The sequence below is a fragment of the Medicago sativa genome, chromosome 6 (genome assembly GCF_051527215.1).
Source record: "Medicago sativa cultivar Bolivia chromosome 6, Bolivia_mono, whole genome shotgun sequence".
Taxonomy (NCBI): domain Eukaryota; kingdom Viridiplantae; phylum Streptophyta; class Magnoliopsida; order Fabales; family Fabaceae; genus Medicago; species Medicago sativa.
Window position 1 is genome coordinate 78,162,794 of NC_140754.1, and position 14,860 is coordinate 78,177,653.

At 36.8% G+C, this 14,860-nt stretch overlaps 1 protein-coding gene across 1 annotated transcript; it reads left to right on the plus strand.

Annotated features, from left to right (window-relative positions):
* The first annotated feature begins 12,860 nt into the window (after nucleotides 1-12,860).
* On the plus strand, nucleotides 12,861-14,477 carry LOC146917041 (uncharacterized). Its single transcript, XM_085721807.1, has one exon. The coding sequence runs from the start codon at nucleotides 12,861-12,863 to the stop codon at nucleotides 14,475-14,477; it is 1,617 nt and encodes a 538-aa protein (XP_085577933.1).
* The last annotated feature ends 383 nt before the right edge of the window (nucleotides 14,478-14,860 follow it).

The following is a 14,860-nucleotide window of genomic DNA, read 5'->3' on the forward strand; positions in this document are numbered from 1 at the left end:
AGAGAGGGAAATTGTGAAATCATATTTTAAAACCAAAGACATTGTCTCAACCTCTAGACCCTTAGAACTACTCCATATTGATTTATTTGGACCAGTAAGTATTGCATCCCTATATGGAAGTAAATATGGATTAGTCATTGTTGATGATTATAGCAGATGGACTTGGGTGAAATTCCTGAGAAGTAAAGATCATGCATATGATGTATTCAGTAACTTCTGCACACAAATTCAATCTGAAAAGGAAACAAAGATTTTGAAAATCAGAAGTGATCATGGTGGAGAGTTTGAAAATGAGCCATTTGAAGCTTTTTGTGAAAAACATGGAATTGTCCATGAATTCTCTTCTCCTAGAACTCCACAACAAAATGGGGTTATAGAAAGAAAGAATAGAACTTTACAAGAAATGGTCAGAACCATGATCCATGAAAACAATTAAGCAAAACATTTTTGGGCAGAAGCAGTGAATACGGCATGTTATTTTCAAAACAAGATCTATATCAGAACTATTTTGGAGAAAACAGCATATGAACTCTTTAAAGGAAGAAAACTCAATATCTCTTACTTTCATCAATTTGGATGTACATGTTACATTCTAAATAACAAGCTCTACCTAAAGAAATTTGATGCCAAGGTCCAAAGAGGAATCTTTTTAGGTTACTCTGAAAGGTCAAAGGCATACAGAGTGTATAATTCAGAAACACTCTGTGTTGAAGAATCTATGCACGTTAAATTTGATGACAAAGAGCTTGAAGATAAAACTTCAAAGCAATGTGAAAGTTATGCAGAGATACAGGTTCCTGAAGATTCTCCAGAACCTGATCAGATAGCTGAATCTGAAGATAGTCCAGAAGCTGAATCCACATCAGAAGCGCAAGATGAATTTGCTTCTGATGAAGCACAAGATGGCTCACATCAAGCAGATCCTCCCAGAAACACATTCAAGCACAAGTCTTCACATCCTGAGGAGCTAATCAATGGAAACAAAGATAGTCCAAGAAGAACAAGATCATATTTCAGACAAGAAGGTTCAATGATTAGACTAATCTCAATGATTGAACCTGCAACAGTTGATGAAGCACTTTCAGATGATGGATGGATCTTAGCTATGCAAGAAGAGTTGAATCAATTTCAAAGAAATGATGTGTGGGATTTGGTACCCAAACCTCAACACAAGAACATTATTGGAACAAAATGGGTATTCAGAAACAACTTAAATGAGCAAGGAGAAGTAACAAGAAACAAAGCAAGACTTGTTGCACAAGGTTATAGTCAACAAGAAGGCATTGATTATACTGAGACATTTGCTCCAGTTGCAAGATTGGAAGCAATCAGGTTACTTCTTTCCTATGCATTTAATCATGGCATAATATTATATCAAATGGATGTCAAGAGTGCATTTCTTAATGGTGTCATAGAAGAAGAAGTGTATGTCAAACAACCTCCTGGTTTTGAGGATATTAAATATCCTGATCATGTTTTTAAACTGAAGAAATCACTATATGGCTTGAAACAAGCTCCCAGAGCTTGGTATGATAGACTAAGTAATTTCTTAATCAAAAATGATTTTAAAAGAGGACAAATTGACACAACACTCTTCAAAAGGACCCTTGAGAAAGATATTCTTGTTGTGCAAATATATGTTGATGATATAATATTTGGTTCTACTAATGCATCTCTTTGCAAGGAATTCTCTAAGTTAATGCAGGATGAATTTGAAATGAGCATGATGGGAGAGCTGAAGTTCTTCCTTGGCATTCAAATTAATCAATGTAAAGATGGAGTCTATGTTCATCAATCAAAGTATACAAAGGAGCTTCTGAAGAAGTTCAAGCTTGAAGATTGTAAAGTGATGAACACTGTAACGCCCTAAAATTCTAAATTAAAATATTTGAATTAAGTTATTTTTACTTGATTTTAGGTGTTGTGTGTTGTGTGAATTTTATTGTTTTTTTTCGAATCAAATTTAGTATACAGATTGTAGTGACTAATTTAGTAGATGAGATGTAGCTTATTGTTAGGCATAAACCAATAACCAAAACATATTTAAATTTTTTTCCTAAAATAAATAATAAAATTTCTAGATTTGGTCTTATTGGTAATGAATTGTGTTGCTTTGCTCTCCTTTATGTTGCATGTATGTCATGATCATTGTATTATTCCCCTCTTAATTTTTCTTGTAGAAACCGCTAATTAATAGTAATTAAATCAGTAAGGAGAATATGCTATGGGTGGGAGTGTTGACCAAAATTAGAGGTAATATGTTGGCATTAAAAGAAATTATGCGCATATACATAAATGTCTTCCAACACTGTTAGTTTTTTTTTAATTATAGGAGAGTTGACCAATTTATTTGATTAATTGATGAGTTTACCCATACAATTTGTTATCAATCTCTTTAGGAAAACCCCAAAGAACCGTGTAGTCCAAATTCTAGAATTTTCCCATTCATGCTAAACTATATACATTTGACCAAGATAATTCTCTCTTAATACTACCTTCATTCTCATTAATTTTCATCTTAATTCACTTTGATATGGTAACGTTTCTTTCATTGATCCATCAGACTCTTAATATTTCAAATCATTCTCATCTACACAATAGTTATACACGAGACTGGTCAGTAAAAGAGAACAAAAGAAAAGGGTAGAGTCATTCTCCAATAAATTAAACAATAGTAATTCCATTCACGACATACTCATTATCACCATCCCCGTACTCATTCAGATTCTAAGTTTCTATCCACTCTACTCTTTAGTAGGTTTTAAGGTAAAATCTTGTTGCTTTCCTCTTCCATTCCTTTGTTCCTATGTTAAGTATTTTCCTTAAGATTGTACCTTCTCTCAAAGTACAATTATCAACCTCTTAATACGTACTTCTATTTCCCGTAGAATCCCAAAACTAGCTCGAGCTTTCGGTGCGGAATCAACCTTAGGGACGTCTTTTGTCGAAGGAAAATCACCCTAAGGTAAGGGCGGTATTCCGTACAATCATGTAGTCATGATCTCATAGGCTAAGTTGGTAGTAGAGCTCTTTTCCGAATAAAAGGTGGAAACTTAAATATAAATAAAAGATGAAAAATAATTTTTTTTATTGCATTTCATGGTTGATGGAAATGTCTCATCTTTTGTGGCATATCATGGCATTATGTTTGATTCTCTTGTTCTATAGAGAAAATACTTTGATGAATATGATAAATATTTTGAAAGAAAGTTTGAATATTTTAGTTGATGTTGTGAAAATGGTGATGATTTCAAAGAGTGTGCATCATGCATAGCATGACATGTAGTTATGTCATAGGTTGCCAATCAGGGCGAGTTACTATTGTGCCAATCAGGGCGATTAAAACTATTTTGCCAAATGGGGCGATTAAAAAAAAAACTATTTTGCCAAATGGGGCAATCAAAAAACTATTTTGCCAAATGAGACGATCAAAAACTATTTTGCCAAATGGGGCGATTTATTCTTGTGCCAATTGGGGCGATATCCGGATCATGGTCTAGTTGCATTTCATGCATCATCTGCATAAATTTTATATTTCTATTTATTTATTTGTATTTGGTTTTTGACTTTTATTTGGTGATTGTTTTATTATTTTCTTATCTTATGTTTTTATGTCTATATGGTTGTATTTTGTGGTTTAGGAATACTGACCCCTTACAACCAACATTTTAGGTACCAAAGAAGAACTTTAAAAAATTTGATGGTATGTTGCATTGTTGAAGCGCTCGCGGGGAAAAACAAATGGGTTTCAATAAACATATTTTGTAATAATAATTATTTTGACACCTTCAGACTTTGTTTCTTTCATCGAAGTTAGACTCTATGGATATCATTAACTAATCATTTCATGATTATGAACCTAATGAATATCGAAGTTAGACTCTATGGATATCATTAACTAATCATTTCATGATTATGAACCTAATGAATTTACGTAAAACCTCGTTGTTAAGATTTGTTTATATAAACTAATGGAAGCTTATGCTGTTTTTTTTCACAACTAGCACGTTAGATATTTTAAGTAATTTGCTTATGAAGTTCTAATGTTAGTAGGTGGGTCTTTTAGTACTTTTATTTATTAAAGGTAAAAATTAAAGTAGTATAGGACAAGGAATATACAAAAATTATTATCTAGCGTTGCTTAACCAACTTTTTTTTTATATCATTATTTGTTTCAAAAAAAAAAAAAAACGAATGCAGTTTTCTTTTTTTTTACTAAAACAAAATAGACGTAATGTCTTGGATTAAAATCCGGGGCGTTACATTATGGTATCAGAGCATTAATCCTCGGACAAATATTTTTGGGGTGGGACGACCTTGTATGACGCATGTTTATGTGATGTGTGGGATTAATTTGTTCTACTATATGGTTTATATTTTTCTTATTGTATTGAATAGTATAACGAACTTTGCCTTAGGAATTTTTTTTTTTTTAGAATCCCCTATAATTAATCTAGGTACCCCCATGACATAAGTAAGGTGTAGTATCGTAATGAGGTCGTGTGGAGGGTTTCTGGCTAGGAAAGTCTTGGTATTTAAGCGGTCCAAGTGACCCACCTCTCTTTCCTGGGAACCCCTTCATGTGTACCATTTACCGTACGAGCTGAGCTTATTATTTAGTAATAACAAAAGTAATTATATAACGTAAGTGTTGAGATCATAAGTTAGAGTATTTCTAACGCGGATAAATTGTAGGATTAGGAATGGCATCTCGAAGAACTACTAATACCACCACCACCGAGAACGGAGCTGATATGGGTGAAATCATGGAGACAATGCGTCAAATGGCGGCTGCCATGACTCAGCAAGCTACCGCAACTACTCAACAAGCCCAAAACCAAGCTCAAAGGGATGAGCAAAGGCAACGGAGAGAAGCAGAGTTGGCGATTGCCAGAGGACTAGCTGAGTTCCGACGCCACAATCCGACAAGATTTGAAGTGGAGCACGATCCTGATAAGGCTGACTTATGGTTGCAGGAGGTTGAAAAGATTTTCAGGGTTCTTCACTGCACGGATGAGACTAAACTGGAGTATGCAACCTTTTTGCTGATTGGGGAAGCAGAGAATTGGTGGAACGGTGCTAAGAGCTTAATGCAAAACAACGGGGAAGAATTAACTTGGGAGGCTTTTAGGAGGAAGTTTCTCGACAAGTATTTTCCTAAGATTTCTAGAACTGAAAAAGAGAAGCAATTCCTCAATTTATATCAGGGAAATATGTCAGTTGCTGAATATGCATCCAAGTTTGAGAAGTTGTCCAAATACTTCCGTTACTTTCGTGACCAGACAGATGAAGAGTACCTATGTGAGAGGTTTGAACATAGCCTCAAGTATGAGATCAGGGAGATCGTAGAGCCTATGGAGATTCGCCAATACCAAGTGCTAGTGGAGAAATGCAAGAAGGTTGAACTCATGAAGCGCAGACGCCCAGACAAGAATCAAAGTGGCGGACCAATGAGGTCTCAGGTAGTTGTTAAAATTTTGAGAGTTGGTGTTCATTTTATTTATGTCTTGGAGTTTTATTACAAAGAAGTTTTGTGGAATAGGGACATATCGGTCAGCAAAATCGGAACAGACCTTATCAGCAGCAGAGGCAAAATTCAAAACCCCAAGGAGATAGCAGCGGTCAACCTCGTGCTCAGAATGGTAAAGTTCAGCGAACTCAAGATGCAGGAAGAGGTGGTCCAACCCAAGCTTTTCGATGCTACCATTGCGGGGAGGAAGGTCACAAAGCTAATGAATGCCCTAATCGGGGTGTTGTGTGTTATAAGTGCAACCGATCAGGCCATTATGCTAGAGACTGTTGAGTACCACAAAGGAACCTGCAGCCAACAACAACCAGGTTGGACGTCCTACTGCTCAAGGACGAGTTTATCACATTGGTGGAGAAGAAGTGCATGAACCTTCAGAATTAATCCAGGGTGAGTGTGAAATTTACGGAAAATTATTTCCAGTGTTATATGATTCTGGAGCTACACATTCTTTTATCTCTTTGGAATGTTTTAATTCTATCCAACTTCCTGTTACTTATTTACCGTTTGACTTGGTGGTTACTATACCATCGGCCGAACCTGTCACTCTTAATGAGGCTTGCTTGCAATGTCCTTTGACTATCTTGGGTATGGGGTGCAAAGTTGATCTAATTTGTATTCCTCTAAAGCGTCTAGGAGTGATCCTTGGAATGGATTGGCTAACCAGTCATTTTGTTCTTTTGGATTGTGCTCATAAGTCTGTGATATTCCCAGAACCCGGCATTACCCGCTTCCTCAAAGCCAATCGATTGAAGTTTTCCTTACATGGAGGTGTTCAGAAGTATGTATTTCTAAATTCTATCAGCATGAGTCCAGAAGTGGATATAACTACTATTCCAATTGTGAGTGAATTCTCGGAGGTATTTCCATCAGATGTACCAGGATTGCCACCAATTCGCGAAGTCGAATTCTCGATTGACGTAACCCCTGGGACAGGACCTGTTTCTATTTATCCCTACCGAATGTCTCCATCAGAGTTACTTGAATTAAAGAATCAGTTAGAAGACCTCAAGTCAAAGGGTTTTATTAGACCAAGTGTCTCACCTTGGGGAGCTCCAGTGCTTTTAGTGAAGAAGAAGGATGGGAAATCTAGACTCTGTGTTGATTATCGACAACTCAACAAGGTTACCATAAAGAATAGATATCCATTGCCACGCATTGATGATCTCATGGACCAACTCAGAGGTGCCATGGTATATTCTAAGGTTGATTTGAAGTCTGGATATCATCAGATTCGAGTAAAATAAGAAGACATACCCAAGACGGGGTTCAGAACTCGTTATGGACATTATGAATACCTAGTTATGCCATTTGGAGTGACCAATGCACCAGCCATCTTCATGGATTATATGAATCGTATTTTCCACCCATTCCTAGACAAATTCGTAGTGGTCTTTATCGACGATATTCTTATCTACTCCAAAAAAGAGGAAGAACATAAGGAACATTTACGTCAAGTGTTGCAAGTATTGAAAGAGAAGCAGTTATATGCCAACTTGGGAAAATGTGAATTTTGGTTGGATGAGGTGAAGTTCTTAGGGCATGTGATTTCGAAGGATGGTATTGTTGTGGACCCATCCAAAGTAGAAGCCGTATTAGCTTGGGAACGACCAAAGGCTGCAACTGAGATCAGAAGCTTTGTGGGATTAGCTGGCTACTATAGAAGATTTATTGAAGGATTCGCAAAGATTGTATCTCCACTGACTCAACTTACCAAGAAGAATCAGATATTTGCATGGATAGAGGAATGTGAAAGGAGTTTCCAGCTGATGAAAGAGAAATTGACTACCTCTCCTGTGCTTGTTTTGCCACGACCTGAGGAGCCATATGAAGTCTATTGTGATGCTTCTTATCAAGGTTTGGGATGTGTTCTTATGCAACATAAGCAAGTGGTGGCCTATGCTTCAAGACAACTGAAGACACATGAGAAGAACTATCATACACGTGATTTGGAGCTTGCAGCCATAGTTTTCGCATTAAAGATATGGAGACATTATCTATATGGTTGCACATTTGAGGTATTTAGTGACCATAAAAGGCTGAAGTATTTATTTGATCAGAAGGAGTTAAATATCCGACAAAGAAGATGGATGGAGTTTATCAAAGACTATGACTTCTCTTTACAGTACCATCCCGGAAAGGCGAATGTAGTGGCTGATGCCTTAAGTAGGAAGCGAGCTAATCTCTCAACTGTAGCAGTAAAAGGTTTGGAATTACTAGAAAAGTTTAGAGACTTGAGCCTTAATGTGGACGCCTCGAATGGAAAGCTACACTGTGGAATGATTACTGTCAACAATGAATTGATGAATGAGATTAGAGTTCTCCAGGAGACTGACGAAGTAATTCAAGAGAAGAAAAAGTTGATTTCGATTGGGAAGACAACTGAGTTCGAAGTAGGATCAGACAACATCTTGCGGTGTAACAAACGCGTGTGTGTCCCTGACAATGCAGAATTGAAAAGGATTATCTTAGATGAAAGTCACAAAAGTAAGTTAAGCATTCATCCTGGTGCGACGAAAATGTATCAAGACTTGAAGCAGAGATTTTGGTGGCCGGGGATGAAGAAGCAGGTGGCTGAGTATGTGGCATCGTGCTTAACATGTCAGAAGGCTAAAGTAGAACATCAAAAACCTGCTGGATTTTTACAATCATTGGACGTGCCAGAGTGGAAGTGGGATAGTATATCAATGGATTTCGTTGTGGCGTCACCAAAGACACAAAGGAAGTTCGATTCTATTTGGGTGATTGTTGATAGATTGACGAAGTCGGCTCACTTTATACCAGTGCGGACAAACTACAATGTGGCAAAACTCGCAGAAATTTATATTGAAGAGATTGTTAGATTGCATGGAGTGCCTTCCAGTATTATTGTGTTAGATAGGGATCCAAAGTTCACTTCCCACTTCTGGGGAGCGTTGCACGATGCAATGGGTACCAAGTTAAGATTAAGTTCTGCTTATCACCCATAGACTGATGGGCAGACAGAAAGGACGATTCAGACTTTGGAGGATTTGTTGAGGGCCTGCGTATTGGATAATCGTGGAAGTTGGGATAACTTGTTACCTCTTATCGAGTTCACTTACAACAACAGCTACCATGCGAGTATTGGTATGGCACCGTATGAGGCCTTGTATGGGAGGAAATGTCAGACTCCACTTTGTTGGTATCAAGATGGTGAAAGTTCGATTGTAGGACCAGAGTTAGTACAACAAATGACCGAGAAGGTCCGCTTGATTCAGGAGAGAATGAAGACCGCACAAAGCAGACAAAAGAGTTATGCAGATAAGCGAAGGAGACCCTTAGAGTTTCAAGAAGGCGACCATGTTTTCTTAAGAGTTACACCCACTACAGGAGTAGGAAGGGCTTTGAAATCCAAGAAGCTTACACCTAATTTCATTGGACCTTATCAGATCTTTCGCCGAGTTGGTCCTGTAGCTTATCAAATTGCATTACCTCCAAATTTGTCCAATCTTCATAGTGTGTTCCATGTGTCCCAACTGAGGAAGTATATGGCTGACCCTTCACACATTATCATGCCCGATGAAGTAGAGCTGAAGGAAAATCTTTCTTTTGAGGTCCCTCCGATGAGCATTGGGGATCAGAGTGTGAAATACTTGCGAGGCAAAGAGATCCCTCTGTTCAAGGTGATTTGGAATGCAACTACTGGAGATGCTACTTGGGAACGAGAGGAGGAGATGAGAGAGCTTTACCCGAGCTTATTTGGAACCGACTAGTTTCGAGGACGAAACTTTTCTTTTGGGGTTAGTATTGTAACGCCCTAAAATTCTAAATTAAAATATTTGAATTAAGTTATTTTTACTTGATTTTAGGTGTTGTGTGTTGTGTGAATTTTATTGTTTTTTTTCGAATCAAATTTAGTATACAGATTGTAGTGACTAATTTAGTAGATGAGATGTAGCTTATTGTTAGGCATAAACCAATAACCAAAACATATTTAAATTTTTTTTCCTAAAATAAATAATAAAATTTCTAGATTTGGTCTTATTGGTAATGAATTGTGTTGCTTTGCTCTCCTTTATGTTGCATGTATGTCATGATCATTGTATTATTCCCCTCTTAATTTTTCTTGTAGAAACCGCTAATTAATAGTAATTAAATCAGTAAGGAGAATATGCTATGGGTGGGAGTGTTGACCAAAATTAGAGGTAATATGTTGGCATTAAAAGAAATTATGCGCATATACATAAATGTCTTCCAACACTGTTAGTTTTTTTTTAATTATAGGAGAGTTGACCAATTTATTTGATTAATTGATGAGTTTACCCATACAATTTGTTATCAATCTCTTTAGGAAAACCCCAAAGAACCGTGTAGTCCAAATTCTAGAATTTTCCCATTCATGCTAAACTATATACATTTGACCAAGATAATTCTCTCTTAATACTACCTTCATTCTCATTAATTTTCATCTTAATTCACTTTGATTTGGTAACGTTTCTTTCATTGATCCATCAGACTCTTAATATTTCAAATCATTCTCATCTACACAATAGTTATACACGAGACTGGTCAGTAAAAGAGAACAAAAGAAAAGGGTAGAGTCATTCTCCAATAAATTAAACAATAGTAATTCCATTCACGACATACTCATTATCACCATCACCGTACTCATTCAGATTCTAAGTTTCTATCCACTCTACTCTTTAGTAGGTTTTAAGGTAAAATCTTGTTGCTTTCCTCTTCCATTCCTTTGTTCCTATGTTAAGTATTTTCCTTAAGATTGTACCTTCTCTCAAAGTACAATTATCAACCTCTTAATACGTACTTCTATTTCCCGTAGAATCCCAAAACTAGCTCGAGCTTTCGGTGCGGAATCAACCTTAGGGACGTCTTGTGTCGAAGGAAAATCACCCTAAGGTAAGGGCGGTATTCCGTACAATCATGTAGTCATGATCTCATAGGCTAAGTTGGTAGTAGAGCTCTTTTCCGAATAAAAGGTGGAAACTTAAATATAAATAAAAGATGAAAAATAATTTTTTTATTGCATTTCATGGTTGATGGAAATGTCTCATCTTTTGTGGCATAGCATGGCATTATGTTTGATTCTCTTGTTCTTTAGAGAAAATACTTTGATGAATGTGATAAATATTTTGAAAGAAAGTTTGAATATTTTAGTTGATGTTGTGAAAATGGTGATGATTTCAGAGTGTGCATCATGCATAGCATGACATGTAGTTATGTCATAGGTTGCCAATCAGGGCGAGTTACTATTGTGCCAATCAGGGCGATTAAAACTATTTTGCCAAATGGGGCGATTAAAAAAAAAAAACTATTTTGCCAAATGGGGCGATCAAAAAACTATTTTGCCAAATGAGGCGATCAAAAACTATTTTGCCAAATGGGGCGATTTATTCTTGTGCCAATTGGGGCGATATCCGGATCATGGTCTAGTTGCATTTCATGCATCATCTGCATAAATTTTATATTTCTATTTATTTATTTGTATTTGGTTTTTGACTTTTATTTGGTGATTGTTTTATTATTTTCTTATTTTATGTTTTTATGTCTATATGGTTGTATTTTGTGGTTTAGGAATACTGACCCCTTACAACCAACATTTTAGGTACCAAAGAAGAACTTTAAAAAAATTGATGGTATGTTGCATTGTTGAAGCGCTCGCGGGGAAAAACAAATGGGTTTCAATAAACATATTTTGTAATAATAATTATTTTGACACCTTCAGACTTTGTTTCTTTCATCGAAGTTAGACTCTATGGATATCATTAACTAATCATTTCATGATTATGAACCTAATGAATTTACGTAAAACCTCGTTGTTAAGATTTGTTTATATAAACTAATGGAAGCTTATGCTGTTTTTTTTTCACAACTAGCACGTTAGATATTTTAAGTAATTTGCTTATGAAGTTCTAATGCTAGTAGGTGGGTCTTTTAGTACTTTTATTTATTAAAGGTAAAAATTAAAGTAGTATAGGACAAGGAATATACAAAAATTATTATCTAGCGTTGCTTAACCAACTTTTTTTTTTATATCATTATTTGTTTCAAAAAAAAAAAACGAATGCAGTTTTCTTTTTTTTTACTAAAACAAAATAGACGCAATGTCTTGGATTAAAATCTGGGGCATTACAAACACTCCAATGCATCCTACGTGCACCTTAAGCAAAGAAGATGAAGGAGCTAAAGTAGATCAGAAGCTGTACAGAGGTATGACTGGTTCTTTGTTATACCCCACTGCATTTAGGCCAGATATTTTATTCAGCGTATGCTTGTGTGCAAGATTCCAATCAGATTCTAGAGAATCTCATATGACTGTTGTCAAGAGAATCTTCAGGTATCTGAAGGGAACAACTAATATTGGACTCCTTTATAGGAAATCCTTAGATTATAAGCTAATTGGATTCTGTGATGCTGACTATGCTGGTGACATGATTGAAAGAAAGTCAACCAGTGGCAATTGTCAATTTTTGGGTGATAACCTTATATCTTGGGCTAGCAAAAGACAAACAACTATTGATATGTCTACAGCAGAAGCAGAATACATTTCAGCTGCAAGTTGTTGTACACAACTACTTTGGATGAAACATCAGTTGGAAGACTATCAGATTATTGCTAACAGTATTCCCATTTACTGTGATAATATTGCTGCTATTTGTTTGTCTAAAAATCCAATTTTGCATTCAAGAGCTAAGCACATTGAAATCAAACACCATTTTATCAGAGACTATGTTCAAAAAGGAATTTTAGATATAAAATTCATTGATACTGAAAATCAATGGGCTGATATATTCAATAAGCCTTTAACTGTTGAAAGATTTGATTTTATAAAGAAAAATTTGAACATGCACTTTGTGTCTGATTAAATGCTTGCTTGCTCCTGAATAGAATTTTAGGTTCTGAAGTTAGTTCAGAAGCTATGGTCCATCAGAAGCTCTTTATTGAGGTTCTGAGGAAAATACGCTTCTGATGATGACGTCAGTATCTGAAGTCCAGAAGCTGGATTTTGTGCTTCTGAATAGTATAGTTAGTGGAAACGTTGGAAGTTACTTTTTATGGTAACTTCTGGCCCACTAACTTGGTAGTTACTCTGAGAACTTCTGACATGGCTTATCTGTATTGGTGTATAACTTAAAAGGGCAATGATGATTTTAATAGCTTTGAAAGTACTTTCACGCGCCCCCAATGTCATTAATGTTATGTTTGTCTCTTTTGAATTGCAATCGTTTTTACTCTTAACACATTGTCAATTCACACACTACTCACTTCACAACAAACACTTTGCTTTCAAACCTCTTGCGAAGTAAGCGCAATTCTCATAACCCTAGAAACCCAAAAACATCTTCATCATTCAATGGCATCCTCAAGTTCGAATCAACAAGACATTCCAGAATCTACTTCAAGCATGCAAGGCGCATCAGGATCTGGGTTAACAATAAAACCAAAACCCATGTCTATTCCAGCAGAATCTCTGATTGTTCAAAAGGAAACTACCTTCGACTTCACATCTCTTGAAAAATACGATGTGAACATGGAAGCTTACATCAAACCTCAGAAGCTACATGGTTATTTCCATATGTTGAATGGACCAACATATGAGAATCTGGTGAAAGACTTTTGGTTAAGGGCTGAAGTTTACGACATGGAAGCTGCAAAGGTGGAAGAGAAACAAGTTGTAGAGAGAGATTCTAGTCTGAAAGGGAAGACTAGAGAAGAAATGGGTCTGAAACCTTTTGAAGGGTTGGAGATTAGATCAGCAGTGATGGGTATTCCAGTAACCATCATGGAAAGAGCTATTGCTAAAGCCTGCAGGGTATCTTCAAAAGGGTATTTCAAGTGGGATGTCAAGGATGATGTCCTGTTAGAAAGCTATGTAAGATTATTCTGCAAAGGAAACCCAAAGGCTAAGACTACTGAAATGGATATTTGTCACAGACTGCTCCTGAAGTTCAGTGCTAATTGCTTCTTTCAAAGAGGAGGAGGAGCTGATCAACCCAACAAGGATCATCAACTAGCATTATACTCCTTGGCTACCTTTCAAAGGATTAATCTTCCAAAATACCTCTTGCACCATCTGTGCTGGGCTATCAAAGAAAGTATCAGCAGGGAAAGGAAACAAGTAACTTGTGGAAGGCTTCTATCAGAAATCTTTCACCAAGGTAAGATGTTAGAGACCTTGAGGAAATTCAAACATGCTTCTGATAACTGTTTCACAGTTACCACTTCTGACCGCATCCTGAACAGCAAATCTTTGTATTTTATGAGGATTATCAGCAAACCCCCTACTAATGAAAAGTGGATTGAACTGACCACAACTGAGTCAGAACCACTGAAGAAATTTCCTCCCATTCTTCAAGAAAACAATCCTGAAGTCCTGGCCAGTCTGGTACCTGCTCATGCCAGAGAATCAGAAGCCAACACTAGAGCTGATGTTGCTGCTTCTGATGTAACCAAAGGAAAAAGGGCCAGAACTAGTACTGAATCTGATGCTGTCAAGATTAAGGTCAAGAAGCAGAAGGTTGCTAAGACTGAAGCAACCAATGTCATTGCTACTGATACTAAGGGAAAGAAGCAAGAAGTTGGTGCTGCTTCTGTTCCCAAAAGAAAAAGAGGAAAAGGAGAGCAGATTATCACCAAGGAACATTTGAAACATGTTCTTGATGAAATAATAGGAGAAAAGGATAAGTCTCAGAAGAAGAAGAAGGCTGCTGCTTCTGAATTCACTCCAATGTTTGAAGTAACTCCAAATATGGAGAAAGAGGCTAAAGAGCAAGCTGATCAGATGCTAGCTGATCAGAAGAGAAAGGAAGCTCTTTACATTCAGGAGAGGGATGCAAAGCTCAAAGAAACTGGGCTAGATAAGGATGAAGATTTCTTCATGGAAAAGATGGCAGAGGTGAAAGGCATTGCTGATAAAACTGCAGAGATTGCCAAGAAGAAAGTTACTGCTTCTGAATCTGATACTCCATAAGTTGAATCTCCAGAAGCTATTCTACAAGCAGCTGTTTCACAGCATACTGCTCCAGAATCAACTTCAGAAGCTGACAATTCAGTTCAAGTACTTCAGATTCCAAATCCCTCAACACTGAACCACCCTCTTCATCACAAACACCTGCACCTGAACAAATAGAAGATAATACGGTGAACTTCCAAAGGAAAACATTAACTCCGAAAAAGCCCCTGAAACAGCTTCTGAAGCAGTTGCTTCTGATAAAGTTGTTTCAGAAACCCCCCAACAACATACACCAGAACCACAAAAGACTTCATCACCCCAACAACAACTAACCAACACTCACATTGACCCACAAACTGACTCTCAATCACAACTTGACCCTCAACAAGAACAAACATCAC